This window comes from Geotrypetes seraphini, chromosome 3 (assembly GCF_902459505.1).
Source record: "Geotrypetes seraphini chromosome 3, aGeoSer1.1, whole genome shotgun sequence".
Lineage (NCBI taxonomy): Eukaryota > Metazoa > Chordata > Amphibia > Gymnophiona > Dermophiidae > Geotrypetes > Geotrypetes seraphini.
In genome coordinates this window covers 338784593-338810837 of record NC_047086.1, presented here as the reverse complement: position 1 = coordinate 338810837, position 26245 = coordinate 338784593, and the positions used below count along the sequence as shown (strand labels likewise).

The 26245-nt window shown below is 41.9% G+C and overlaps 1 protein-coding gene across 8 annotated transcripts in view; it reads right to left on the bottom strand.

Moving 5' to 3' along the window:
- The window catches only part of EHBP1 (EH domain binding protein 1), a 617593-nt gene that overhangs the window by 125887 nt on the left and 465461 nt on the right, over nucleotides 1-26245 (bottom strand). For all 8 annotated transcript variants that reach the window (XM_033936740.1, XM_033936741.1, XM_033936748.1 and 5 more), the window contains one exon: nucleotides 20213-20336. In XM_033936740.1, coding sequence (XP_033792631.1) covers nucleotides 20213-20336 — 124 coding nt within the window. The remainder of the gene's footprint in view (nucleotides 1-20212; nucleotides 20337-26245) is intronic.

The following is a 26245-nucleotide window of genomic DNA, read 5'->3' as shown; positions in this document are numbered from 1 at the left end:
TGGCTTAGGGCGCTCTCTGACCAGGGGGCAGTTGCCCTAGTTGCACTCCCCTAAAACTATTCCTGTCATGTGTGACTTCAGTATTCTGTTAGCATGATATTTCTGTGTAGCATTCTGTAATAATTTGGCTTGTTCAGTTTTCTTGATAGTAGAGGGGATATATGTGAAGGGGAGGGGAGACAGGGGTTTTGTTGATCCTTGCTCTGAATTATTTGTATTTATAAAATGACAATTGTACAGAATATTGTTTCTTTTTATACTTTAATAAAATATATTCAATATAAAATCATAACTGAGGCTTGTGTGGATGGGATCAGATGATTTGTGGAGACCGAGCTCGCGGAGATGGGGTGGAAACGGGGTTTTTAAATTTTAGTCCTAGTAGTTTGCCGGTACACAAAATAATTCTTTTTTTTCTGCCGGTCCACGGGTGTAAAAAGGTTGAAGAACACTGATCTATGAGGTTTTCTTTCAAAATGAAGCTGGCAAGTATAAAAAATAATTTTAAAATCAAATCTGGAAAAATCAAAGATGGTCGCTGAGGGCCTATTTTGACTAAAAATAGCCCGAGAAATAAACAGAGAACCCTCAAAAATAGTGATTTTAGGATTTTAGGGGTGGGGTAGATCATGCATGGAAACTACCTAAAACCCCTTTTTAAAGACCCCCCAAAATATCTGATTCAGGCTGTCAGCCTGTACTCAGAGAAACATGTGCTGACAGGAAAACACTGTAGACAATGCTGAACAGCTCACAGGGAGATCCTCTGCCTCAACTTGTTGGAAAGCTGAACTTTGAATCTTCTGACTGCCCCACCGGCCTGATGTCCATGGCCAGTCACCTCCACTACCTTTGGACACAATGTGCAGAATGCCTGGTGGAGGAATGCACTCTGGCCCCAATCCTGAGTGTGCCTCCATGGAACCAAGTAGCCTACATTCGATCTACTAGCTTAGGAACCTGGGGTGAGCTAATTACCAAGGAAACAGTCCCTGAGCCCTGATCTGACATGCAGGCTATCCAGAGGGCTTACTGACAAGCAGGGAACCCTCCAGAAGCAAACTTTTCCCAAAGGTCTGCAATCTCCCACAGTCAGAGCTGTCCCCACGGGGAACCTCCGCAGCATGAGGGCAAATACCACGAATGCAAAGACTGAAATTACATGAGGAAATTACATGAGGAAGAAAGACTGATGTTCACAGGGACAGTGATGAGGTAAGAGGGTTTAAGCTTCTGAAGTTTGAGTCTTCCTACAAAGTCCTGGTGGGTAGACTGAAATAACCCACTGATCTCGGAATAAAGTGGGGTTGTACAAGAAAGGCATGTTAAAAGCAATGGATTAAACATATACATGCTAAATAAATTTGAACACTGCACAAAACAAGCTGATATGGCTAAATCTTTCTTTTCCACTGAAATGATTTGATTTCCAAAAACCACATTATTCTAACTCTCTGCAAAACCCTAGATATATAATGCTTAAATATAAACTTAATTCTTATAAGGACACTGAGCTCCCTCTGCTGAAGGCATAACAAGTTTATTAAGCAAGTACCACCTCTGGCTTTTTCTACTGGGTTTATTGGTTCAGTTTTCATAACCATGAGCATCATTAGGGCAATGCAGTAATTAAGAGTTGTTAGAAAGTGAATTCTCAAACTGCAGATTAGAAAATTAAACTATTTCCTGATTACATATTAATGGAGCACAACAATAGCAGTTGCCATAAGCTTGGAAGGCAACCAAGGGATAAATCTGTGTACTTAATTACCATAAACAATGACTGCATAGAAATGAAGTTTTATGTACATTCCCTTCTGTAATATGCCTGATATCAGTACACACTTGACAATTCTTGTTCAATTATCTCTATTATTTAATGCGCTGTGAACGGCTCTGTGTAAATAAAATTAACCACCCCAATTACTGTGAATTCATCTAGGGAAGACGTAATCAAAAACTGAAGAATTTTGAATGCCTATTAATCTAAAACATTACAGAAGCATCAGTATTCTCGTCTATATTTATGCTGTCCACATTTATTTTAGTGTACTGCTAATTGAATTGTATTTACCAACGGTGGTCAATCAGTAGCAGAAGATTTGCTATTCAATTAATCCATTCACACACCCTCAATATGTAATGCCTTGCAATATACATTGTTTTAATATGAGATATACAAATTCAACAGAGCTCAAGATATTAGTTGATCAGGAAACAAAAACTAATTTATATCTTGCTAATCCTAAATACTTGTTTTTAACAGGTTTCATATCTATGTATTTGTCTAATTGAAATCTGATGTATGTAATGTTTTATAACGCATATATAGAGCCATATAAAGACCAAAACTAACAGTTTCTAACAAAAGGTTGGAGAATAATATTTTGAAGATTTATTGGTAGAACAGCTGAAGAAGTTAGTGCAGTTTTAAAAAAATGTTCAGCTGTCTAAACATCCTAATGATTTCTTTCTTGAGTTGCATTTAAAAATGATTTTACTATTTTATCAAGAAAAAGATTATGGGCTCCTTTTACGAAGGTGCGCTAGGGTTTTTAGCGCACGCACAAAATTACCTAAAAAGGAGGCGGTAGTCGCTAGCGCGCTCGGGAATTTAACGCGTGCTATTGCGTGCATTAAGGCCCTAGCACACCTTTGTAAAAGGAGCCCTATGGTAAAAAACCTGGTATTATGAATAGTGCATTTTTTAATATTAGCTTGTATTATAACTTTCTACTGCAAAGTTTATTTATAACAGGATAGACAGTAATATTAGCTTAGAATTAGTGCAAAAAATAATAAAAACTTTTCCAGAAAACCTTTTAAATATTAGCATTTTTTCACCATAAAATTTTCATTGTACCATAGGATATACCCCTTGAGCAGGTGCACTGTTGGAACAACAAAGATAATTCTGTGTTTGGGATCATTTGGGGGGGCAATTCATCAAGGGGTGCTGACCAATTTAGCACATGCTAACGATTAATGTATGCTGAATACTAAGACACCCATTATATTCATATCAGCATCTTAGCATTAACATGTGCTAAATCTGTTAGCGTCCCTTGATGACATTCCTCCTAATTGATACCAAGCAGAGAATTATCTTTGTTGTTCCAACAGTGCACTTGCTCAAGGGGTATATACTATGGTACAATGAAAATTTTATAATGAAAAAAAAAATCCCTTAGATTATGAGCCTACTGGGGACAGAGAAAGTACCTGCATGTAATATGTATAGCGCTGCATATGTTTAGAAGCATTATAAAAATGATTGGTAGTAGTAAATGTCAATCATTATTTAAAAAAAAAAGATAAAAAATCAATAGTATTTGATGGTCTTCTATATTGGCAAAAGGTACCCTCTTCCTCTTATTTTGACATATCTTGAAGAACTGTATATACCTCACATATAGGGCTCCTTTTATGAAGGTGCACTAGCAGTTTTATCGCACGCACAGGATTAGCGCACGCTAGCCAAAAATCTACTGCCTGCTCAAAAGTAGGCGGTAGCGGCTAGCGCACGTGGCAATTTAGCGCGTGCTATTCCGCGCGTCAAGCCCCTAGTGCACCTTCGTAAAAGGAGCCCATAATGTAGCTTCCCAACAATTTTAAGGAAAATATAATTTAGTCTGACATAATTCTGAAAGATAGCAATGCAAAACATCCCCTGTAAATAATACCAGTAATAAATAACAGACATAACACTGAACCATTCAGATTATATGCATGAAACAAATAGGCTCTTTCCCTAACATTCACTAATCAGTTAGGGCCAGATTCTATAAACTGCACAACCCAAATTACAAAGAAACATGATGCAACTATCTCCTGCTCTCCCTACGAGATTCCACATGCCTGTCCCATGCTTCCTTGAACTCAGACACAATCTTGCCTCCATCAGCTCTACCGGGAGACATTATATACATATACCACCCTTTCTGTAAAGACGTATTTTCTTAGATTATTCCTGAGCCTATCACCTGTTAACTTCATCATATCCCCTCTCAATTTGGAGATTCCTTTCAAATGAAAGAGATTTGCCTCATGTGCATTTATGCCACTTAGGTATTTAAATGTTTCTATCATATCTCCCCTCTCCCGCCTTTCCTTCAAAGTATACATATTGAGATCTTTAAGTCTGTCTCTATATGCCTTAAGATGAAGACCACCAACCATTTTAGTAGCCTTCCTCTGGACCGACCCCATCTTATTTATATCTTTTTAAAGGTGCGGTCTCCAGAATTGTACAAGCTTTATTGGTATGGTAATTAACCATGAAATTGATCTTTATTTAAAAAAAAAGTTTTAAAAAACAATTAATTAAATTTATGCACAGAATTCTGTTGGTGCCTAGTGATGCCTAAGTAGAGGTGCCCTCTAATGCCTACCTGAAAAATAGACATTATTAGGGGGTAAAGAATAGGCATGGTAAGCTTAGGCATTGCTAGGTGTCCTAGATAGGTGCTGATAATATACTGGCACCTACCTCCACGATGCCTAGGCACTGGTTGGCATGATTCTATAAGGGATGTCTAGCGGTTTATTGACAACTGTGCAGACCGGCCCCTAAAGGTTATGGGTGGTTAGAAGAAGTTTACAGAATCAGGCCCTTGGTGCTGAAATAGCACATTAAACTGTTAGCTCACTGCTATAGTACCGTATTTTCACGCAAATAACACGCACCCGTATAAAACGCGCACACGTGTATAGCGCGCAGAAATCACGATGATAAGCACAAAAACTTTGGTATAACGCGCTCACGATTATACCGCGCATGCTGCCCGACTCTCCGTTCACCCCCCTGACTTCCGTGCACTGCCCCGCCTCTCCGTGCGCTGTCCCGACTCTCCGTTCACCCCCCCCTGACTTCCGTGCACTGCCCTGAATTTCCGTGCGCTGTCCCGACTCTCCGTTCACCCCCCCTGACTTCCGTGCACTGCCCCGCCTCTCCGTGCGCTGTCCCGACTCTCCGTTCACCCCCCCCTGACTTCCGTGCACTGCCCCGCCTCTCCGTGCGCTGTCCCGACTCTCCGTTCACCCCCCCCTGACTTCCGTGCACTGTCCCCCCTTGAAGGTCTGTCCCCATCCTGAAAGCCTGATGCCCCCCCCCCCGACGTCCGATACATCCCTCCCCCCGAAGGACCGCCGACTCCCCAACAATATCGGGCCAGGAGGGAGCCCAAATCCTCCTGGCCACGGCGACCCCCTAACCCCACCCCGCACTACATTACGGGCAGGAGGGATCCCAGGCCCTCCTGCCCTCGACGCAAACCCCCCTCCCCCCAACGACCGCCCCCCCCAAGAACCTCCGACCGCTCCCCCAGCCGACCCGCGACCCCCCTGGCGACCCCCCCCACCCCCCCCCCCCCCTTCCCCGTACCTTTGGTAGTTGGCCGGACAGACGGGAGCCAAACCCGCCTGTCCGGCAGGCAGCCAACGAAGGAATGAGGCCGGATTGGCCCATCTGTCCTAAAGCTCCGCCTACTGGTGGGGCCTAAGGCGCGTGGGCCAATCAGAATAGGCCCTGGAGCCTTAGGTCCCACCTGGGGGCGCGACCTGAGGCACATGGTCGGGTTGGGCCCATGTGCCTCAGGCTGCGCCCCCAGGTGGGACCTAAGGCTCCAGGGCCTATTCTGATTGGCCCACGCGCCTTAGGCCCCACCAGTAGGCGGAGCTTTAGGACGGATGGGCCAATCCGGCCTCATTCCTTCGTTGGCTGCCTGCCGGACAGGCGGGTTTGGCTCCCGTCTGTCCGGCCAACTTCCAAAGGTACGGGGAAGGGGGGTGGGGGGGTCGTGGGGGTCGGCCAGGGGGGTCGCGGGTCGGCTGGGGGGGCGGTCGGAGGTTCTTGGGGGGGGGGACGGTCGTTGGGGGGGAGGGGGGTTTGCGTCGAGGGCAGGAGGGCCTGGGATCCCTCCTGCCCGTAATGTAGTGCGGGGTGGGGTTAGGGGGTCGCCGTGGCCAGGAGGGTTTGGGCTCCCTTCTGGCCCGATATTGTCGGGAAGTCGGCGGTCCTTCGGGGTGGGGGTGCGAGTGGTCCTGCCGGGGGGGGGGATGTATCGGACGTCGGGGAGTCGGCCAGGCAAGAGGGCTTGGGCTCCCTCTTGCTCCGATCGTGGATGCGGGTGCGGGTGGGAGCGCGTGCGAGTGGTCGTTCGGGGTGGGGGTGCGAGTGGTCCTGCTGGGGGGGTGAATCGGGCGTCGGGCGGGGTGGGAACTATGTTTGAAAACTTTCGTATACCGCGCTCACGCATATAACGCGCGAGGGGTATGCGCGGTAGGTAAAAACGCGTATAACGCGCGCGTTATATGCGTGAAAATACGGTAATCATTACAACACTGATATGACAGCTTGCACAAATTCTCAGACTGATACCCCGTTATGAGGCAGAATGTGGGTAGTTTATATGAAGGGAATGGGTAAGAACGGTGTGGTTAGTGCACAATATTTATTTTTTGATTATTTAGATTTGCCCCATTGGTTCAGACCAAGGATCCATCTAGTCCAGTAGTCAAGTAACTAGCAGAGTCTCAAAAAGTGGCACAATTCCATGCTACTTAATTCCCAAGATTAAGCAATGGCTTTTTCCAGGTCTATCTTAATAATGGTTTATGGACTTTTCCTTCAGAAATCTGTCCAAATCTTTTTTTCAAACACAACTACATTAACTGCTTTTATCACTTGCTCTGGAAAAGAGTTCCAATGCTCAACTATATGCTGTGAAAAAATATTTTCTTCTGTTTATTTTAAATATGTCATATGCAATGTTCCCTCTAAGGAAAGAATTGATGTGAGCAAAAAATTTGTTCACGCGCAGAGGATCTGACTTGACATGAGCAAAAAATTTGTATTACATTACCTTGGGAGCACTTCTTACAGATGCATACACAGATACACACATATACTGTACATAAACACTTGCAGGGAGGTTGGAAGTGAGCCATACTCTGCATGCTTTCCCTACTTGTTCACCTGTACTTTACAGCTACTCTGAATTTTACTCAGATACTGGATGTTTAGCACTGCTTAAAATGCAACACTGCTCCCCATGTGTGAGCACCACTTTTTTGTTGTTTTTTTTTTTAAGAGGGGAACTGTAGGAGCACTTTTGAACACTGCAGGGAAGAACCCCACTGTCTACCAGCTCCCTCCTCCAGTACCTCTGTTACTGATAGTATTATACACACTGTAGGATCTCCAGGGAATTATGTACTAAACAATTAAAATAATACATGGCAAAACAATACAACATATTGAACAGAATAGTATTTATTCTGGAAATAAATGCAGGTACTTTAACATTTGGCTCTCAGTCAGCCATAGCTCCTCAGTCCAGGATCTTCATGTCGGCCATGTGAACGATAATGTTCAGCTGTACCGTAACAGAAATTCTGAGGTTACTGGCAACCATAAAACGATTTACCTAGCCATGTTTAGGTAGGCTACCAAATGGCCACTAGGCTTCAGTTCTGCTAGCCTTTAATTTGCTGTTGAGTTAACCAGTGGCGTACCTAGGGTATGTGGAACCCGGGGCCCATCATTTTTTGACACCCCCCCATGTAAAAAAATATTTTTTGTAATGACCATGAAACGGAATAAATGGTCAGAATAGAAACAGGCAGTGAAAATTTTCGTATATTCCAAACATAACATAACATAAATTATGTCTGAATTGTCATGACATCAGAAGTACATATGGAGTAGTTGCAGGTGATGCTTGGGACAGTTCTGATTGTGTTAGTTCGGTTTTATGTGTTTTTTGAATAGAAGGGTTTTTATTTCTTTTTGAAGGTTTTGCAGTATGTGGTCGATGTCAATTGGTTGTAGGGTTGGGGGTCGAGTGTTGCAGCTCGAATGGCTAGGAGGTTGTCGAACAGTTTTTTTCTTTTGACGTTTTTGGTTGGAGGGTGTGTGAATGGTGCGTGAGTTCTCCTATGTCTGTTTGAAGTGGATTGAATTATTTAGCTGAAGAAATTAGTTACCCCCTCATCCCACACACATTAATTCTCTTCCATTTTTGTTCCCATTATAAAAAACACTGATAAGTTCCCAGAAAAAAAATACATTAAAATAAGAAGTGAAAACAAAGGCCCCTACAGATGAGAACATAACATAAGAATAGCCTAACTGAGTCAGACCAATGGTCCATCATGCCCAGTAGCCCATTCTCATGGTAGCCAATCCAGGATACTAATACCTGGTCAAAACCCAAAGAGTAGCAACATTCCATGCTACCGATCCAGGGCAAGCAGACACTTCCCCCATGTCTTAACAACAGATTATGGACTTTTCCTCCAGGAATTTGTCCAAATCTTTCTTAAAACCAGCTACACTATCTGCTTTTACCATAACTTCTGGCCACTTCATTTTTAAGTTTAGATCTTTCCTTTCAAACAGAGACCTTGCTAGATGTCAAATACAGCACAAGGTAACTTCACATGGACTTAGCTGTGCAGGAAATGTGAATCTCCTAATACACCCACCATATAGTGCAAAAATGTGCAAAGGTCTGTTTTTTTCTTTCGATCACTACATAGCCTAATGCCACACAAGCAGCGCTGTTACAAACATATTCTGTAGGTCAATGCTAAGAATAGCAAAGTTTCCTTCCTTGGACCAGAAGGAGATACTGATAAACCACTGGAAGAGATCCCAACACAACACCCAAAGACCCACTCAGTGTGTGAACCAATTGAGTGGAGTGGACTAACTGGGGGGTGGAAATGGGCCCGGAGTTTGCTCAGCAGAATTTCCCAGACCACCTCTTCTTCTCAACACATTGACACGCTGCCACCACCACCACTAGAAACATCTCACTGGGTAGGCCAGCTATGCTATAAACTTTATAAAACACATTATTATATTTTCTTATAAAGCACATATTTTAACTGAACTCTCTGACATCCTCAGCCTTTCCATTCACAAAAATAGAAGGAAGAAAAGTTCCCATTTCCTGCTGTTTCATGTCCCCGGCCTATACAATATTTTTTTTCTGCAGACCCTTCAAAAGTCTGACCAAATCCTCGTTTCACTTGCATTATAAAGTACTGAGGATGCCATCTCTCCCCAATCCCAGGTCCTAAAGTCTAAGACAGTAGCGCAAACTAATGCTGCCAGATTCAGGAAAAAAAATTTCGATTTGATTCAGCCTATTGAATTGGTTTTTCAATTCGATTTTCCTGCCCAGTTGGGTGATTTTTTTCAAAACTCCTGGTGGGTTTTATAGCTTTTTCACCCCCTTTGGCTTCTCCTAACCACACTGGCGCTGTGGTGTAAATAAAATAAAGAAACAAAAAGGACTTTTCCTCTCTCTGTTAAATCCTAGCTCACGTTTGCAGTCCAACACCAGCTCTGTCAGGATACACATTTCAAATCTGACATATTATAATCACAAAAGAGAAAATAAAATTAATTTTTCTACCTTTTGTTGTCTGGTTATATTTCAAATCTTGTTGGTCCAAGGCTCTGGTTTTCTTCTGATAACTTGCTTGCCAGGGTCTCCTTCTTTCTTCTTTCTGCGTGCTAACCATCCATCTGCCAACTCTGTCCTCCCTTTCCATTTCCCTTCCCTCCCCAGGAAGTCTGGTATCTTTCCTTTTTTTCATCTCCCTCCACAGATCCACCTTTTCTTAACTACCCTTTCATCCAGCATCTCTCCCTCCTTCCCCCACCACCCCAGAGTCCACCATCTCTCCCTTTCTTTTCCCAATTACCCTCCTATCCAGTATCTCTATCCCTCCTCCACACCATCCCTTGTGTCCAATTTCTCTCCCTTTCAGTTCCTTCCCTCCCTAAATCCCATGGTCCATCATTTCTCTCCCTCTCCTCTATTTTCAGACCCATTATTTCTTCATTCCCCCCCCCAAAGTTTGGCATATGCACGTCTCTTTGAACACCCCTTCCCTCCGTGTACTTCTAAAACAGGGTCCCCCCTAAAGGCCTGTCTCCCCTTAAAGGTCTGCCTGTCCCCCCTTGAAGGCCTGCACCCCCCTTGAAGGCCTGTCCCACCCCCTTGTAGGCCTGTCCCCCCCCCCTTGAAGGCCTGTCCCTCCCCCTTGTAGGCCTGTCCCCCCACCTTGAAGACCTCCCTGCCTGTCCCCCCCTTGAAGGCCTGTCCCCCCCCTTGAAGGTCTGCACCCCCCCCAAAGGCCTGCACCCCCCTGAAGGCCTGTCCCCCCCTTGAAGGCCTGTCCCACCCCCTTGTAGGCCTGTCCCCCCCTTGTAGGCCTATCCCCCCCTTGAAGGCCTGCCTGCCTGTCCCCCCCTTGAAGGCCTGTCCCCCCCTTGAAGGCCTGCACCCCCCCTGAAGTCCAGCACCCCCCCTGAAGGCCTGCACCCCCCCCGAAGGCCTGTCCCCCCCCTTGAAGGCCTGCCTGCCTGTCACCCCCCTCCCCCTTGAATGCCTGCCTGCCCACCCGCCCCACCCTGAAGGACCGCTCGCCCCCCTGGCCTCCCCGCACCACCTATGAAGCAGCACTACCTATGCTCCCGGCCTTGCCGTTCAGTCCCCACCCCCCCCGAAGGACCGCTCGCCCCACTGACCTTCCTGTACCACCTATGAAGCAGCCGCAGCAGGATCGCGACGTCAGCTATCCCTGCGCTGCTTAGGCGCTGCTTCCTGTGCCGCGTTCCCGCCCCTCCTCTGACGTCAGAGGAGGGGCGGGACCGCGGCGCAGGAAGCAGCGCCCAAGCAGCTCAGGGATAGCTGACCTCGCGATCCTGCTGCTTGCTGCTTCACAGGTGGTGCAGGAAGGTCAGTGGGGCGAGCGGTCCTTCGGGGGTGTGGGGGGACTGAACGGCAAGGCCGGGAGCACCCCTTCAGGGCTGGCACCCGGGGCGGACCGCCCCTCCCGCCCCCCCCTTGGTACGCCACTGGAGTTAACCAATATTAGGCATTATGCGCCAGATTCTCTAAACGGTGTTAGCGGTGGTCACTTAGAAAAGTGGCACTGATTGTGAGTCAATCACGCGATAGCACTGTTTAGAGAATTGTGGCCACATTGAAAATAAGTGCTGGAAATGTAGACCAAGGTTTTACAGGCCTACATTTCCGGCACCTACTTTTGATGAGAATCATGACCATACAGGCGCCTACCCACGCCTAACATCCACTTCCGGCATAAACTACACCTACTTTAGATGTAGGCGCTGGTAGACACCTTTATGGATGGAAGTTGGATGCCGTCATTTGTAGGCGATTGTAAGCATCTACGTTATTTTTAAATGATGCTGTCAATTACTGCACCATTTATCACCAACTAAAACAATTAAGTTAGGTGGCAATAAGATACCTACCGCCGCCTAACTTTTGGTGCAGTTTTGAAAATTTGGGCCTATCTGTATTAGCAGGCTGAGAATCAGGGAATCAAAGATTCAAATCTCACTGATGCTCCTTGAGATCTTGGACACTTAACCTTCCATTGCCTCAGATGCAAAACTTAAATTATAAGCCCTCCAGGGACAGGAAAATACCTACTGTACCTTAATGCAATGACTGGAGCTATTACTAGGGAGGGTGTCATATAAATCCAAATCCAATATCAGACATAATTTGAAGTAATACAAAACAGTACATAGGTCGCTCAGGACCTACAGAGCAATCCGACAAACCATAACTTCCATGAGTCTACTTAGGAAAAGACAGCACTACAGTGGGTGCTATGACATCAATACACCAATTGGAAAAACCAAACAAGCCAGATAAGTACAGATTAATGCTGCAGTCAATGCTAACAGAAAACCATGACTCTATCACACATGCAAAACACAGACCCTCATCCAGTATAGAATAAGTAACCAAAAACTAAAAACAGAAATAAAAATTAAACTGAACATCTAAGCAGCCAGACTCTGCATAAGTGCAATATTAGAGAAACTGTGATGCATAGGCCCTTGTACTATGCAAAATATAAAGGCTACCTTCTATTAAGCTGCAGTTGAGCGTTTTAGCATGGGCTGGCAAGGAAAATGCTCTGATATGAGTGTCGGAGCATTTACCTTGCCGACTCACACTAAAACGCTCTACTACAGATTGATATAAAGAGGCCAGAGACAGCATATGTTATATGTAAATTTAAAAAACACTATGCTACAAACTAACAAATGCAAAAATCCCCCAAACAATAAATGGAAAATATGATACCATTTTATTGGACTAAATACATTTTTATTTTAACTATGAAAGCACAGTATACTGTTGTTATGGTATCCTGTTCTGAGCTGAGGAAGGAGGTTTTGGTCTCTGAAAGTTAGCCAAAAAGGTATTAAAATTAGTCCAATATAAAAATAACACCTTTTTCCCATTTAATATTTTTATTTATTAATGTTTATTAACACAGTTAATAAGAAGATCCCTGCCTTTCTGTTGGATGGCGCTCGGCAGCAGCATTCACCATTTTTTTTATTACACCTCGTACATATAGGTGACACTTGTAGGTATAAGGGCTACTGTTGTGGTGTACAGTTGGGTCCAGAAGCTTTTGGAGGGCCTACCATATACTATAAGGGGGTTATGGGGAGATGTGTAGTTGGGCCTTTATATGGGAAATTCATTGCAGTGCCCCCCTAAGGTGCTCCATTGCTCTGTAGGGATGTCAGTGAGGCCAGTCTACTAAAAATGCTGGCTCCTCCTACAACCCAATGACTTGTTTTGTGCATTTTTCTTTTGGATGTGTGTGTGTGTTTTTTTAATGGTTAAAAAAGATAGATGCACTGAGGACAAGCACTCTGAAAAATGACCATTTTCAGAATAGGCCACCAAAATACAAAACAAAACTGCTAAAAATACGGAGGTAACAACAAAAAACAATTGGCAAAACAAATCCCCTCACAGAACCAGCGCCGGCAGCTAACAGATTTAAATAAAGAGACATATCAGTAAGGGCCAAAAATTAGTTAATAGCATAAGACTTTTAACTATTCATGCCCCAGGCAGGAAACTCATGGCTGACCAGCACCAAATCAGCAAACCTAAATAAGTCCTGCCCAGTACAGTAACGCTGCGATTCATATAAGTTTTTGGTGATTTTTTGATCATTATAAATCTTTCAGTATTTTGAATATTTTTGTATTCATTATAAGGGGACAGGGTTTTTGAAGTGCTTTTTTGTCCTTTCTTTCCCCTCTCAGTACTTACGCTAAGTACTTATTGGCATTATTGATTATTAATTTAAGGACCATATGATATATGAGGCAGGACTTATTTAGGTTTGCTAATTTGGTGTTGGTCACCCATAAGTTTCCTGCCTGGGGCTTGAATAGTTATAAGTCTTATCCTATTAACTCATTTTTGGCCCGTACTGATGTGTCTCTTTATTTAAATCTGCTAGCTGCCGGCGCTGGTTCTGTAAGGGGATTTGAAGTGCTTTGCCAATTATTTTTTGTTGTTAACTCAGCATTTTCAGAATAAACAGACAGATGTTTTGCTGTTTTGAAAATGGTCAAATTCACTACTAGATTCTGAATGTCTTCTTCAAAACGTCCAAACTCAGATTTGGACATCATATCGAAAATGGCTCTCTATATCTTTTTTGAGATGTGGGGGCCAGAATTGCACACAATACTGAAGGTGTGGTCTCACCATGGAACGAAAGGCATTATGATTCTCTTTGATTTATTCTGTATTCCTTTCCTAATAATGCCTGACTCTGGTTTGGTTTTTTTGGCCACCACCTCTCACTTAGCAGAAGATTTTAATGTATTGTCTACAATGACCCTTCAATGATACTTTTCTTTGATGGTGACTCTTAATGTAGAACCAAGCATCATGTAGTATAATTTGGGATATTTTTCCTAATGTGCATCACTTTGCACTTGTCCACTTTAAATTTCATTTTGCCATTTGAAACATAGAAACATGATGGCAGATAAAGGCCAATTGGCCCATCCAGTCTGCCCATCCACAGCAACCATTATCTCTTTCTCTAAGAGATCCCACGTGCCTATCCCATGCTTTCTTGAATTCAGACACAGTCTCTGTCTCCACCACCTTTTCCGAGAGACTGTAACATGCATCTACCACCCTTTCTGTAAAAAAGTATTTCCTTAGAGTACTCCTGAGTCTATCACTTCTTAACTTCATCCTATGCCCTCTCATTTTAGAACTTCCTTTCAAATGAAAGAGGCTCGACTCATGCACATTTACGACATGTAAGCATTTAAATGTCTCTATCATATTTCCCCTTTTCCACCTTTCCTCCAAAGTATACATATTGAGATTTTTAAGTCTGTCCCCATACACCTTATGATAAAGACCACACACTGTTTTAGTAGCCTTCCTCTGAACCGACTCCATCCTTTTTATATCTTTTTGAAGGTGCGTTCTCCAGAATTGTACACAATATTCTAAATGAGGTATCACCAGAGTCTTATACAGGGGCATCAATACCTCCTTTTTCTTACCAGCCATACTTTTCCCTATAGTTTCATAGTTTTATTAAAATTTGATAAAACGCTTATCATAAAATTCGAAGCATTGTACAATAAAATAAAACATAAAAGAGTGGAGACTAACACCAAATAATGAATGAGGCATAATATAGACCTAACAAACTACACGTAGAGTAGGCTTGCAAAATAATAGGTGAGGAGGAAGAACTACAATATTATAAAGGAAAGAAAACAAGGAGGGAAAAAACAGGGAGGGAGAGGAGGAGGTTTTAGTAAAAAGGCATCAACGTAGCAGAACAGGATAAATTACTTGTAGGCATCTTTAAAAAAAAGCATTTTAACTTCCCTTGAATTTGCCTATATTTTGTTCCGTTCTGATGTAAGTTGGAAGGGAGTTCCAGGTCATGGGTGCTGTGACACAGAAGATGGAGGCTCGACAGGTACCGATCATTTTTAGTGAGGGAAAATAAAATATATGTTGAGAGGGGATCTTAAAATTCTTGGAGGATCATATGGAATCAAAAGTCTGTCTGTGAAAGCACCCTAGCACCCTTCTAACTTTCACCATCAATTTTCAATCTGTTTGGCCATCTTAAGATCATCACATACAATCACACCCAAGTCCCGCTCTTCTGTTTTGCACATAAGCTCTTCACCCCTGAACTGTACCGTTCTTTCAGGTTTTTGCAGCCCAAATGCATGACCTTGCATTTCTTAGCATTAAATTTTAACTGCAAAATTTCAGACCATTCTTCAAGCTTCGCTAGGTCTTTCTTATTCACACCATCCAGAGGATCTACTCTTGCAGATTTTGGTATCACCCGAAAAGAGGCAAATCTTACCCAACAGCCCTTCAGCAATATTGCTTTTAAAAATATGAAAAAGAACAGGCCCTAGAATAGAACCTTGAGGCACACCACTAATAGCATAATTTTCTTCAGAGCGATCTCCATTGACCATTACCCTCTATCGTCTTCCACTCAACCAGTTCCTGATCCAGCCTGTCACTTTGGGGCCCATCCCAAGGGCACTCAATTTATTTATTAGACGTCTGTGTGGAACACTGTCAAAGGCTTTGCTAAAATCTAAATACACCACATCTAATGCACTCTCTCTAACCAATTCTCTGGTCACACAGTCAAAGAAATTGATCAGATTTGTCTGTCAAGACCTACCTCTAGTAAATCCATGTTGCCTTCAGTCCTGTAATCCAGCAGATTCCAGAAACTTCACCATTCTCTGTTTTAAAAGTATTTCCATTAATTTGCTTACTCGACTAGCCTCTAAACTTTTCCACATATTTTTGCATGTTTTCCTCCTTCTACGATCTTTTGTAGTTTATGAAAGCTAATCTCTTATTTCTTTCCTTCTCAGCTACTACGTTTGAGAACCAAAAAGGTCTTCTTTTTCTCTTACTTTTACTTACTTGCCTCAGAAAAAGGTCTGTTGTCCTTACAATAACTCCTTTCAGTTTTGCCCGCTGCATTTCTACTCCTTCCAGATGTTCCCATCCAGACAATTCCTTGATGTAATCACCCATCCGAACAAAGTTTGTTTTTTTAAAAGTCTAGAACCTTTACTTTTGAATGAGCCCTCTCTATGCTGTCTCAATATTAAACTGTACCATGCAGTGATCACTGGATGCCAGATGATCACCCACTGTAACATTAGAAACACTTTCCCCGTTTAAAAGCACTAAGTCCAATATGACTCTATCCCGTGTGAGTACAATTATCAACTGCTGGAACAGTTCTCCTTGTAAAGAATCCAGGATCTCCCTACTTCTAGAAGACCCTGCAATAGAGATACCACAATCCGGCATGTTAAAATCAACTTTTAGTAAAACTTCCCCTTTTTTAGATATATTCTGAATGTCTACTATTAAATTTCTGTTCACTTTCTGTCCACTTGTGAAGGAGGCCTGTATATCCCACCAATGTAAATATATTTACCATTCCCTCTTTCCAAATTGATCTACAGTGCCTCTTCCTTGCCCTGCAGATCCTGCAATTGTGTGGCTTTAATATGATCTTTAACATATAATGCTACTCCCCCTCCTTTTCTCCCTACCCTATCTTTCCTGAAGAGATTATAGCCCGCTATAACTACATCCCAGTCATGGTTCTCTGTGAACCACGTAGCCATGATTGCTACTATATCCAAATCATCTTCTTCCATTACAGCTTCTAGATCCAGAAACTTGTTTCCCATACTTCGAACATTAGTATATACTGCTTTACAGACATTGCCCCCTTTTCCCATCCATGTAGATGTAGTCAGTGATTTACTTACCTAAGGGCTTATACTCACTTGGGGGCTTTCAAGGCGCTCGTGCAATTTCATGTAGTCCACATGCAATTTCACAACTTTGAATAGTTTTGTGTCATCTGCAAATTTGATCACCTCTCTCATCATTACCAATTAAAGATCATTTATAAATGTTAAAAAAAAACCACTGGTTCCAGTACAGATCCTTGTGGAACTACACTATACACCTTCCTCAATTGAGAGACTTGTCCATTGAACCCTACTGTCTGTTTTCTATCTTTTAACCAGTTCCCAAATCACAATAAAATATTTCCTCCTATCCCATGGCATCTTAATTTTCTTCAGAGTCTCTCATGAGGGAGTTTGTCAAAGGCTTTCTAAAAATCTAGATACACTACATCAACTGACTTCCCTTTAGCTACATGTTTGTTCATGCCTTCAAAAAAATTTAGCAAATTGGTGAAGAAAGACTTCCTTTGGCTGAATCTATGTTGACTCAGTCTCATTCATCCATATTTGTCTACATGTTTTGTAATTTTGTTTTTTTTTATAATAGTTTCCACCATTTTGCTTGGCACTGACATCAGGCTTACTGGCCTATAGTCTCCTTAGTCATCCTTGTTTAGAAACTGGCATTATATTGGCCATATTCCAATCTTCAGGTTCAGTGGATGATTTTAATGGCAGGTTACAGATTACCTATAGAAGACTTGCAATTTCATTTTTTGAGCTCCTTCAGAACCCTGGGGTGTATATCATGGCACAGATGTTGTGTGTGTTTTACAGATGCACAATCTGTCCCATTAAAAAAAAAGAAGAAAAAAAAATACCTCCTTGCGCCATGGCCCCCCCCCCCACACACTAGGCACCCCCAAGCCACCGCCTCCCCCAAACACAAATAAAATGGCAAGAGGGATGCCCTATCCCTCCTGTCACACAGAACACCCCCATGCCATGCCCCCCCCCCCCTGCACCAGGCACTCCGAGCCACTGCCCCCCTCGAAACTCCCAAAAAATGGCAGGACAGATGCCCAATACCTCCTGCCACTGGACACCCCCTCACCTCTCCTGAACCTCCCATACCGTTTTAAAAAGCTGGAAGCAGGAAGTCCACTCTAAGGCTCCTGCTTCAAGCTGCCAGTTCTAAATGATGGACCCCCTCTCTGGTGCATCATGTGATGCACGGGGAGGGACCAAACAATTAAGTTAATGATTGGTTCAGTCACCTAAGGCCCCTCCCAAGGGGAGAGGTCTTAGGTGTCTGAGTCAAGCAGGCCTTAGGCACCTCCCTCAGTATCTTGGATACAGAGGAAGGAGCCTAAGGAAGTCGCTGATTGGCTCAGATGTCTAAGACTCCTTCCAAGGGGAGGGCCCTGAGGTGTCTGAGCCAATCAGGCCCTTAGGACCCTCCCCATGCATCACATGGAACCTCAGAGCTTATAGGCTTGGCGTCTTCGGAAAAGGAGGGACTGAGCACCCTTCCTGCTCCAACTTTAAAAGGTACGGGGGGGTGGTGGTTGAGGGGGGCCTCTAGTGACAGGATGGAGTAAGCATCCCTTCTGCCTTTTTTCAGGGGAGGGGGATGATTGGCAGGGGGGGATTAGCACAAGAGGCCTTCGTGACAAAAGGGAATGGGCATCCCTCCTGCATTTTTTTTTTCAGGAGGTGGGGGCGATTGGTACAGGGGGACTCTGTGGCAGGAGGGGAGGGAGTGGGCATCCCTCCTGCAGTTTTGCCATGGGGGTGTCATCGGGATGGCAGGAGTGAGTGGTTTTGGGGGGCACACATTGGCATGGGAGGTCCTTTGTGGCAGGAGGGAGTAGGCATCCTTCCTGTCATTTTGCCGTGGGGGTCAGTCGGGATGGCAGGAGGGAGTTAGCATCCCTGCTGCCATTTTGGAGGGGTTTGGGGGGACGGTGGCTCGGGGTTGCCTGGCGTGGGGGACTTTTTTCTTTTAATGGGACAGATTGTGCATTTGAAACAACTCTGTGCCATTAAAAAAACCCCAAAACTCCTAACAGCATTTTTAGGAGGCTGTTTCCCCTGTCACTGCTGTTAGGGCTCTGCGCATGTGTCAATCGCTCACTGAGCGATTGATTGGCACCTCCGTGCAAATCATTTGCATTCAAACTTGATAGTGCATTGATCGCTGCTGGAGAATCAGCCAGAGAATCGACCAATAGCGATCAAGTCGGTATCTTTAGTGCATCTAACCCTTGGTATGTCAAGCTCCATCTCTGGCAGTATTCAAATACAGACTCAAAGCCCACTTTTTTGAAGATGCTTTCAATTCCAAACTCAAACTCACCTTCTAAGTACCAATATCCGTCTTATCATTCCCTTTGTAATTCCCCCACTGTGTTTACACCTTCTTGTTCAGTTTGTCTTGACTAGATTGTAAGCTCTTTTGAGCAGGGACTGTCTCTTCTATGTTTTGATGTATAGCTTGCGTATGTCTACTAGTGCTTCAGAAATGATTAATAATAGTAGTAAAAATTATCTGAATTAGTTTCACTTACAATACAGTTCAAGAAAGAAAGTTGTCATTTAGATGAATGATATGTAGATCATATTAAAAAAAGTTTTGAAGCCATAAAGAATTTCATACATGACAGTTCCCTTAAAAAAAAAAAAAAGAAGTAACTGTGTTCAATTCAGCATATGCAGTCAAATTACAGTTACAGTGACTATATTAATAAATAGGCTGGAGGCCACCCGTTTTATTGAAGTGTTCCTATGACATACAATGAATTTTATATAACAGTTTGAAAAATCAGAAAAAAAATTATTCCTTGTAATACGACTTGCTTTTTCTGACACATTATCGAAAGTTATTACTTTAAAGATAAGAGAACCTACTGTAACTAGCAAAGCCCTCACTTTTTCTGTCAATGTTTAATATTTCTGTAAACATAATAATGCCCAATTTTCTTCAAAAATGAGTAGTTAAAAAACATTTAATAGTCATTGTGAAATGGAATTCACCAACACAGTATACTATGTAAAACTAAACTGTTTATTTTAATCCTTGCAAATGCATAAGTGAACTAAGTATTATAGACTTTTTTTTAAAAGTCTGATTACTTGAAAAAATATAATTGTGAAGCATCAGTAACCAGACAATATTCTCAAATTTTCAGTGATCTACTCAGTGAAGCCTTTCCTCTTTGCAGCGTGCTCTGTTTTATGCAGTACATGGCTTTAGCTGGCCAAATCTTTTTTTTCCCACTGATTCAGTAGAACAGCAAAGATCTTACTTTTTTTTTAAAGCAGTGGCATATCAATGAGGCACAGATATGTATTCGAGCTCTGCATGGATGAGCACACTGTTCAATAGTGCTGGCTTGCATGGTATCAGGGCAAGTTATCACTTCCCATGAAGGCACTCTTATCACCAGGGCCCAGAGAGGTGGCTGCAAATCACAGCCTTTTTATTTTCAAGGCAGTTCTGCTGAACATTCAGGCTTCAAAGATTCACACTTCCAAAACTATATAAGAGTTTGTGAACGCTCAATTTGCCAAAACTGTTTACAGTGTAATTGGGCACCATACCTGTGTCCATGAGATAGCGAAGGCGCTTCTCCACCAGCGCGGCACGGGTGTCAATTTGCTTCTGCTCATTCTCTAGTGCTGCCAATTCTCCAACAACATACTGACTGGTGTCTTTGAACCCTCGCTGTTAAAGAGAACAAACAAGAAGAAAAAAAATATCACTTTTTGAAATGCAGTTTTTTCCCCCCCTAAACACTTATCCAAAACACCAAATAGGGCACTAAAACTAAGGAAAAAAAAAAAAAAGAAACACTTAAAATTTACACCACCATTCTATTTCTGGGTAAAAGATTCTGAATTAGAAAAACATGTCTGTTATAAAAACAAAAATGATTACATCACAATTTTAGTGCTGTCTTCAATTTTAGTAACAGTTTAACTCTAACTTCTGGTAACTGCAAATCCTCATCATACTGCATACTTCTTATGTCAGTTCAGTAAATTAAGGAGCTAATGCACTAATTTGCAATAAATCTGAAAGCTACCAGTGGTCCTAGTCATAGCACAATGATGATACTTAATGGCTGGATTCTGGACCATAATTGCAAGGTTCTAGAAGAAGCCCTAGTGCATAGCTGCCGGTTGTAGATTGTTGCTGTAACAATTAGACAAAACTAGAAGACAGAAAATGGGTGAAAATTACTGAGTAGTTGTGAACAAAAGATCACAGCTCAGAAGCTCAAAAGAGGCTGGTTGTGATTGTGCTGGAAGCCCTCCATTATTCCCCATGCCCATTTACTAAACTTAATAAGTGGCATGGTATAATTTATCATAGTTGCAATAAAGGAAGATTTATGACACTATAGCCTAGTAGAAGCCAGTTCTGACTGAAGCAGTAGTTGTTAGACCCACAATTAAATAAATTCATTAATAAAATTCCATCCCATAAATAAACATTGGTGAGGCAAATAAAATGTTTTTTTAAAGAATTCTCTCAGCTTCTAATGGCAGTGTATTAATAATAAGGGACCAATAATTTCTGCCATCCTGACCTGTAGCATGTGCACCAAAGGTGCCACTGACAATGAAGGTTACAGCTATAAACCCATATTAGATAGCAAAAGAGAGGAATCCAAAGTATACAGGACAAGCAGCAAAAAAAAAAAAAAAAAAAAAAAGACCAATGACCTTTGAAATTGGGATAGCAAGCAAATCTTTATTCAAAGACCTAACATGAGCCGTATTTTGGCATAAATGCCTGCATCAGGGGTCAGTCTGCTGTACAATCCACACAGTGTGCGAATGTTATCCAATATAGGACTACAAGAGTCACTTTTCCAACTTACTGTATATCAAACTCAGCGCCAATTTCAAAATGTGCTAAGAAAATCAATCTTTGCGTATGTAACGGTGAGTTACATCAAGATCAATGATGACACATTAAAATCACATAAAAACAGCAAAACTGGTTTTGAGTTTGATATACGCTGGAAAAGTGACTATTGCAGTCTTACACTACACAACATCCACACATTGAGTAGACTGTATGGATTGACCCCTGATATAGGTGTTTATACTGAAACATGGCACATGCTGGGTTACTTGCTGTCCCAATTTTGAAGGCTGTTGGTGCCCTTTTTTTCTAATAAGAAACAATTTAAAGACAAAAGAGGGATGAAAAAGAGAGATACATGGTGTATGTGTGTTGGGGGGCAACAGTATTACAATTTCTTTGGGGGAGGTAGGAGATAGCTAAAACAAAAGGAAAAAGAAACATTGTAAAGTGGCACCCAAGAATGGGATAAGACCAAATGCCATGATCCACAAAGAAAAGGTAAGTAAGCCTGTACTTAAACTTGGTCATTCTCAGGAATGATTTTTCTCAATTTCCCCCCTCCTACCACACCTCTGTATTGCAAGACTGTTTTATAATGCATATTGTAAGGTCTCTCCTAACCAGCTTCTGGCTTCAGAATGGTAGAACCTGGTTTTTATCACTGGTTTCTAGAAATATCATCTCTTTGAGGCTTCAAGCTCCATTCTATCTAAACAGTTCACAACATAAGACCATAGCCCCAAGACTGGGTCTCTCATCTGAGAGCGTGCAGTAGTAATTACTGGGACTGCATATTGGTCCTCAAGTGAAGTTCTCTGTGTATAACATTTGGCACATTTTCTGTATCAGAAAATGTGAAAACTACATATCAGATGAATAGTGCATGGAATAAGCATAATATGGAAGCATTTGTAATACTTTCAGTTGGATTATCATTCTATGGGGGGAATTCATCAAGGGGTGCTAACCAATTAGTGTGAGCTAAATGCTAAGATGCCCATTATATTCCTAAGGGCATCTTAGCTTTTAGCATGTGCTAAATCGGTTAGTACCCCTTGATGAATTCCCCCCACCTAATTAGGTAGTGAAACAGCTGAAAAAATAAAATATGCTGTCAAATAACTGCTATATGCATTGGAAGAAAAAGCAGTGTGCAGAACAAGTTCATATCATCAAGGTAACATTCATTGTAATATGGTTCCTTTTTACTTAGACAGAATAAATTGTTAGAAATTTTAATCAACAGGGGTGTATCCTCCCTTCTCACCTATCCTTGATGATGCACCCTCTATTGCAGGGGTGTCAAAGTCCCTCCTCAAGGGCCGCAATCCAGTCGGGTTTTCAGGATTTCCCCAATGAATATGCATGAGATCTATTTGCTTGCACTGCTTTCATTGTATGCTAATAGATCTCATGCATATTCATTGGGGAAATTCTGAAACCCCGACTGGATTGCGGCCCTCGAGGAGGGACTTTGACACCCCTGCTCTATTGCTTCAGGCTCTAGCTGCTATTGTTCCACTCATCCCTGCATGAACCATGCCTACAACTGATCTAAATAAACTGCAGAAGTAGTAGGTCTCTTCCAAGTTTGCCTTCTTGAAGGTACAGGGACTCAAAGTGCAGGCAGTTATTTCTCTTCTGACATGTAAACCCTTGCATCTTTAAGAGGACAGACTTTGAGGGGATATATTATCATAGTTTGCTCACATCAGGAGCCCATGGAGATAGGGGATGCTTGAGCTCACGATAGGGCCACTTGCCCCATTCATCAATGCAGGAAACTTTTAAAGATGATATTATCAGTAGAATTTTCCAGAATATCTATCAGTAGGCTTTGGGACATTGAAATTTGATAATCAGCAATTGAACATGCACAAACATATCATAGAAACACCTAGCTTAATTTTATTGCAATCTTATATTTTCAAAGCCTATTGAATGATTTATTTATTTATTCAACCAGTTCTAGGTGATATAACCAATAAGTAGAAAATAACCCTATCACTACAAAAGGCCTTTTTCTCTAGTTAAGCCAACATCTGAAAAATTGCTACCACATTTCTTGGAAAGTGGTAGCAATATATAGTTGAAAAACCTTAAACAGTGTAATAGGATGGTAAAACACTGTCAGCCTCTTACAAACCTTACAAATTTATCTTGTAACATTATCAAACTCATTGATGATTGTTTTTAATGAAGATATTGTTTTAATGTGTTTATGTGATTTTAATTATATATTCAGTTTGGAGGGTATGAAAAGTTCTCTTTTTAAGGATCTGTATATGCATGTAGGCTTTTTGTGTGGAATTCATGAGTGGGACTATGTTTATTTTGTATATTTTAAAATTTTGATTATATGTGTTTTAAAAAATAAAATAAATAAATAAAAGTATTTTGATCTGTAAACTGCCTAGCACATTGGATAGTGTGGTATATCAATTGTGGAAATCAATCAATCAATAGATGTTATAAATTATGCAGCTCTAATATAAATAGTAAATAAAGTCAGCCTGGTGGCTTGGTGATCAGAGAACCTGGGTTTGATTCCTGAATCAGGTCTTCCATTTCTCAGGCTGACTGGGAATGTTGCACAATCTGTGTTTACAGCCTCTGGTGAGGAGGTCACAGCCATCTCTCAACAGTGGCACCTAGTAGTTGGACTTATAGTCCATATGAGCTGGATTCTAGGAACAGCTTTGGAATGTGGCCCTAGTTGATAAAACATTGCTGCAACAACTGGGCTGGGCATAATACAGAAATGAGAAAAAAAGTATTCTTGGCACCTTTGCCCAGCAGGAGCAGAGTTTGAATGCTGACTGATCTGGAAGCCCATAGGAGCAGGAGGAAACTGCTTAGTCAAAAAATAAAACAGTAATCTCAAAAAACAAATGGTGTAAATTTAGAATTCTAACTGTTCAATACAAAATCTCAAGGCTGCAGCTGCCAGTGGGCATGTTTAAAAAGTCTGGTTCTTTTCTGCATTTCCTCATTAATGACTTACTTGTCAGTGGGTAAGCTGGATATGCTAGTTAAAACTGACAGACTGTCAGTGGGGATTGTAAAATTTACTCAGTGGTAACAGTATCTCAAACTGTTTCTCCTCCATCAAGAACAGCTAAAAAAGGTTAATATTGTCTATTTCTTTATTATGGTGATTTCTACTAGAATCACTGCCAGCAATGATCTTTAAAACATCTGTCCAATTATAAAATTGTGTAAAACTAAAACTAAAACCACTAGTTGATTATTGAACGTGAGTTGTTCAGATTTCTGGTGAAAAATTCCATATGTTTATACAATTCTTACTAATTTTCAATATGGAAGTCCATTCACTAAATATTACCTATGTACATACTAATAAACCAATATCTTCACAGGGCAGAATTATAAAAAAAATCTTCAAAATTAAGGGCTCCTTTTACGAAGGTGCACTAGCGTTTTTAGCGTGCGCTACAATGCCGCATGAGCTAACCCCGTGCTACACGGAAAATACTAACGCCAGCTCCATGGAGGCGTTAGCGTGTAGCACGCACAGCAATGTAGCGCGTGCTAAGCCTGCTAGCGCACCTTTGTAAAAGGAGCCCTAAATGTGCAAATGTGAAGTGCTCGGACACCAATCACCGCGCTTTAAAGTTCAAAGCTTAGGTTGCCAATAGGACCATCACAGCACTTCCCAGGTCCAAACTACCATAATCCCCAACCCCTATAACCTAACTTATAATGACATCGTTAGGTAACTTGTTTGGGTATATGGTACTGTGATGGTCCTATCAGCAACCTAAGCTTTGAACTTACAGTGGTGGTTGGTGGCTGAGCACTTCATGTTTATACATTTAATTTTGATAGTTCTACTCTGTGAAGATATTGGTTTATACAACTCTTACTACATATCATAAATGGAATACAAAGTTCAAGATGTGCTTCTCATAAAATGAGCTGAAAAATTGCTAATGGTGCCCCATAATACCATACATGATAAGAGTATTTGTAGCCATCGTTTATCAGGTTAGAGTAACACATGGCTCAGCCCAACAATGGCATGCTCAACCATTTCTTGTTCTGCCCTCATATATCTATGGATTTATAATCCTTCTTTCCTTAGAGGAACTGAATTATAAATCCATAGATGAAAAGTAGTACAATATAGACTGCTTTCATTTTGTCAGGGAAAACTCTACAATAACCACCCAGGGAAACTGTAGGAGTGGAGGAAATAATAAAGCCCTGGTTATATTGGACTCTTTTATAATTTTTCCCTTTGATTTTCTGGGTGCTTATCACCTGTGGCTCCAATTTAATAAACTCATCTACCCACCCAGAAATAGCCTGATTATGGACAAAATTTTTGATTACAGTATTTCAGGCCATCAGTTTCTAGCTGTAGCTGTAGCTCTGGAGATGATGCCATCAAAGTAATGATTATCAAATGATGTCATAAGGCTATCAACTACAGCAAAATGCATTCTGATTTCTGGATTGTTTTTGCTGTGCTGTCTAAGTAACTAAAAAGAAGTTAATCCAGAAAACTGGCAGAGCAGCGGCGGACTGACAGTGAAGGAAACCCCTGGGCAATAAGGGTCATGGGCCCCCAACTACCTATCAGAAGTGATTAAACTAGATGGAGGCTAGGGGCCCCTTACTGCTGTGTACCCTCCATCACTGCCTGAATGTAGAACCTATCTATATGGGCTTTCCAGACTAGTTTGGAAGAATCTTTGTCAATACTATTAGATATTGTGAAATTTAGAAGAAAA